Source organism: Chelonoidis abingdonii, chromosome 1 (assembly GCF_003597395.2).
Source record: "Chelonoidis abingdonii isolate Lonesome George chromosome 1, CheloAbing_2.0, whole genome shotgun sequence".
NCBI lineage: Eukaryota > Metazoa > Chordata > Testudines > Testudinidae > Chelonoidis > Chelonoidis abingdonii.
The window spans coordinates 370,165,892-370,168,066 of NC_133769.1; the positions used below are offsets into that span (position 1 = coordinate 370,165,892).

At 44.7% G+C, this 2,175-nt stretch overlaps 1 protein-coding gene across 1 annotated transcript; it reads right to left on the bottom strand.

Moving 5' to 3' along the window:
• Positions 1 to 460: 460 nt before the first annotated feature.
• On the bottom strand, positions 461 to 1,427 carry LOC142046391 (olfactory receptor 52N4-like). Its single transcript, XM_075063083.1, has one exon. The coding sequence runs from the start codon at positions 1,397 to 1,399 to the stop codon at positions 461 to 463; it is 939 nt and encodes a 312-aa protein (XP_074919184.1). The 5' UTR covers positions 1,400 to 1,427.
• Between the last annotated feature and the right edge of the window lie 748 nt (positions 1,428 to 2,175).

The window sequence follows — 2,175 nt, forward strand, 5'->3', positions numbered from 1 at the left end:
TGAAGGATTGGACATGAAAAAAAAATGCTCACTGGATCACTGTACGTATGATAAAGAAATTCAGCATTGTAATTTCTTTCTTTTCTGTTTGGCTATCTGAAAGTATACCTTCTGTTCATCAAGCTGATCAGGAAACCTTTTCACACAGGGATTAAGGGGAATCTGCAGTATCTTCTGGTAGTCTAGGAGTTATACAAAGCCCAAGTGATATGGTGTGCGAGGTTGAAGGCTGATGAGTGACAATGAAAGAGGACAGGTGATGGTCAAAGAGAGGGAACTTAGCAACAGAGAGCACAGCGCTTGGTGATGGAGTGATAAGACATTAAATGAGAGGAATTTCTCAGACTGCGAACTTCCAAAGTGCTGAGCTCAGCCAAACTGTGACAGGGAACCCTTGATTAGTGAGGACCATCCTTTCACCCTCTTGTCGCACAGGTTGAAAGTCAGCGGCCTCCGGTGATCACCATCTGCAAGTGTATTTTCCCACTTTATCACTCAGCTCTTGGGTTTTGACCCCATAAATGATGGGGTGGAGCACAGGAGGAAGAAGGTGATAGAGGATGGACAAAATTATGCGACCATAGGGAGTGATGTCTCCTAAGAACCGGATTATCAGGATGGAGAAGAGAACGGGAGTATAAAATGTCACCAGTACGCAAATGTGGGCTGTGCAGGTGTTGAGGGCTTTCTGGTGGGCTCTTTTGGAGGAGATTCTGAGGACAGCCCTAATGATGAGACCATAGGACAGGGCAATGAGCATCAGATCTGACCCCATGAGTAAAAGTGGTATCACGAAGCTGTATGTCCTGTTGAATGTGATATCCCCACACGATATCATTGCCAAAAGCAAGTGCTCACATTGTGTTTGGGGGATAATGTGTTTGTCACAGAATGGCAGCCTGCTCAGGGTCAGGGGCAGGGGCACCATGAGAAGTAAAGCTCTTACCAAACAAGCAAGCCCTAGCGTAACTATTCGTGCATTGGTGAGGATGGTGGGGTATCTCAAAGGATTACATATGGCAACATAGCGATCAAAGGCCATTAGCATGAGAACACCGGACTGCACAAAACCAACTGAGTGAAGGAAGAAAATCTGGGTGAGGCAGCCACCCATAGTAATGCCTTTCAGATTGAACCAAAATATACACAGTGCCTTTGGCATGACTGTACTAGACTTGGTGATGTCAGTGAGTGCCAGCATGCAGATCAGCAGGTACATCGGCTTTTGCAGGCTCTCCTCTTTGCTTACAACAAAGAGAACCAAGAAATTTCCCAACAGGCACATAATGTAGGATGTAGAGAAAGGGATGGAAATCCAGATGTGGACATCTTCCATGCCAGGGACGCCCATTAGGATGAATGTTGACGGGCCAGACTGGGTGAAGTTCAAAGCTGCCATGATGACATCAATGCGTCGATCGAGCTTAGAAATGCTCAATATACCTGTGAAGGAAGAGGAGCACAGTGAGAGGGATTACATGGTGTATAAAATAATTCGTAGGGTAAACATTTTATAGCTATTACCAATCTAGAAATGGGGGTGAGCAGACAGGTGACAACATTTGAAGATAGCATCAGATTATTTAGGTCATAGTCAAGTAGAGAGAAGTTCTCAGAGGGAGCTAACTCAGCCATGTGAATGTGCAGCATGTTGGCAGATGAACTTTGATGGCAATAATTGCCTCGTGTATGCCCACTGGAGGGAAAAGCTTGAATTCCTCAAAAACCGTACAAGGTTCTAATTTAAATGTATGCACTCAGGACAGGGAACTGGGTGTCACGGTACACAGCTCTGTGAAACCCTGCTCACAGTGCAAGCACAGAGAGAAGCAAAGCAAAATATTGAGATCCAGGAGGAGTGTTATGGGATATCATACAGAAAATACAGTGTCATGAGATCAGTCAGTCAATGTTTCACCCTTCTCTGGACTCCTCTGTTTAGTACTGGGCACTCTTCTCACATAGAATATTGCAGAAATAGAGAGTTTCAGGCCAGGAGAACAAGAATGATCAAGGGCCTGGGGAAACTCTCATATGGAGAGAGGTTGCAAAAACTGGGATTATTACCTTACATACGAGATGAAGAAGAGGTGATATGAGAAAACTCTGTAAAGTACTGACTAGTAGAGAGTTGATCGAGAATGTGATCTCCCGTCTCATTACACAAGTTTAAGA

What these genes read in the sequence shown, in the direction of transcription:
- LOC142046391 (XM_075063083.1), bottom strand. Translation starts at nt 1,399, where the DNA reads ATGGCAGCTTTGAACTTCACCCAGTCTGGCCCGTCAACATTCATCCTA.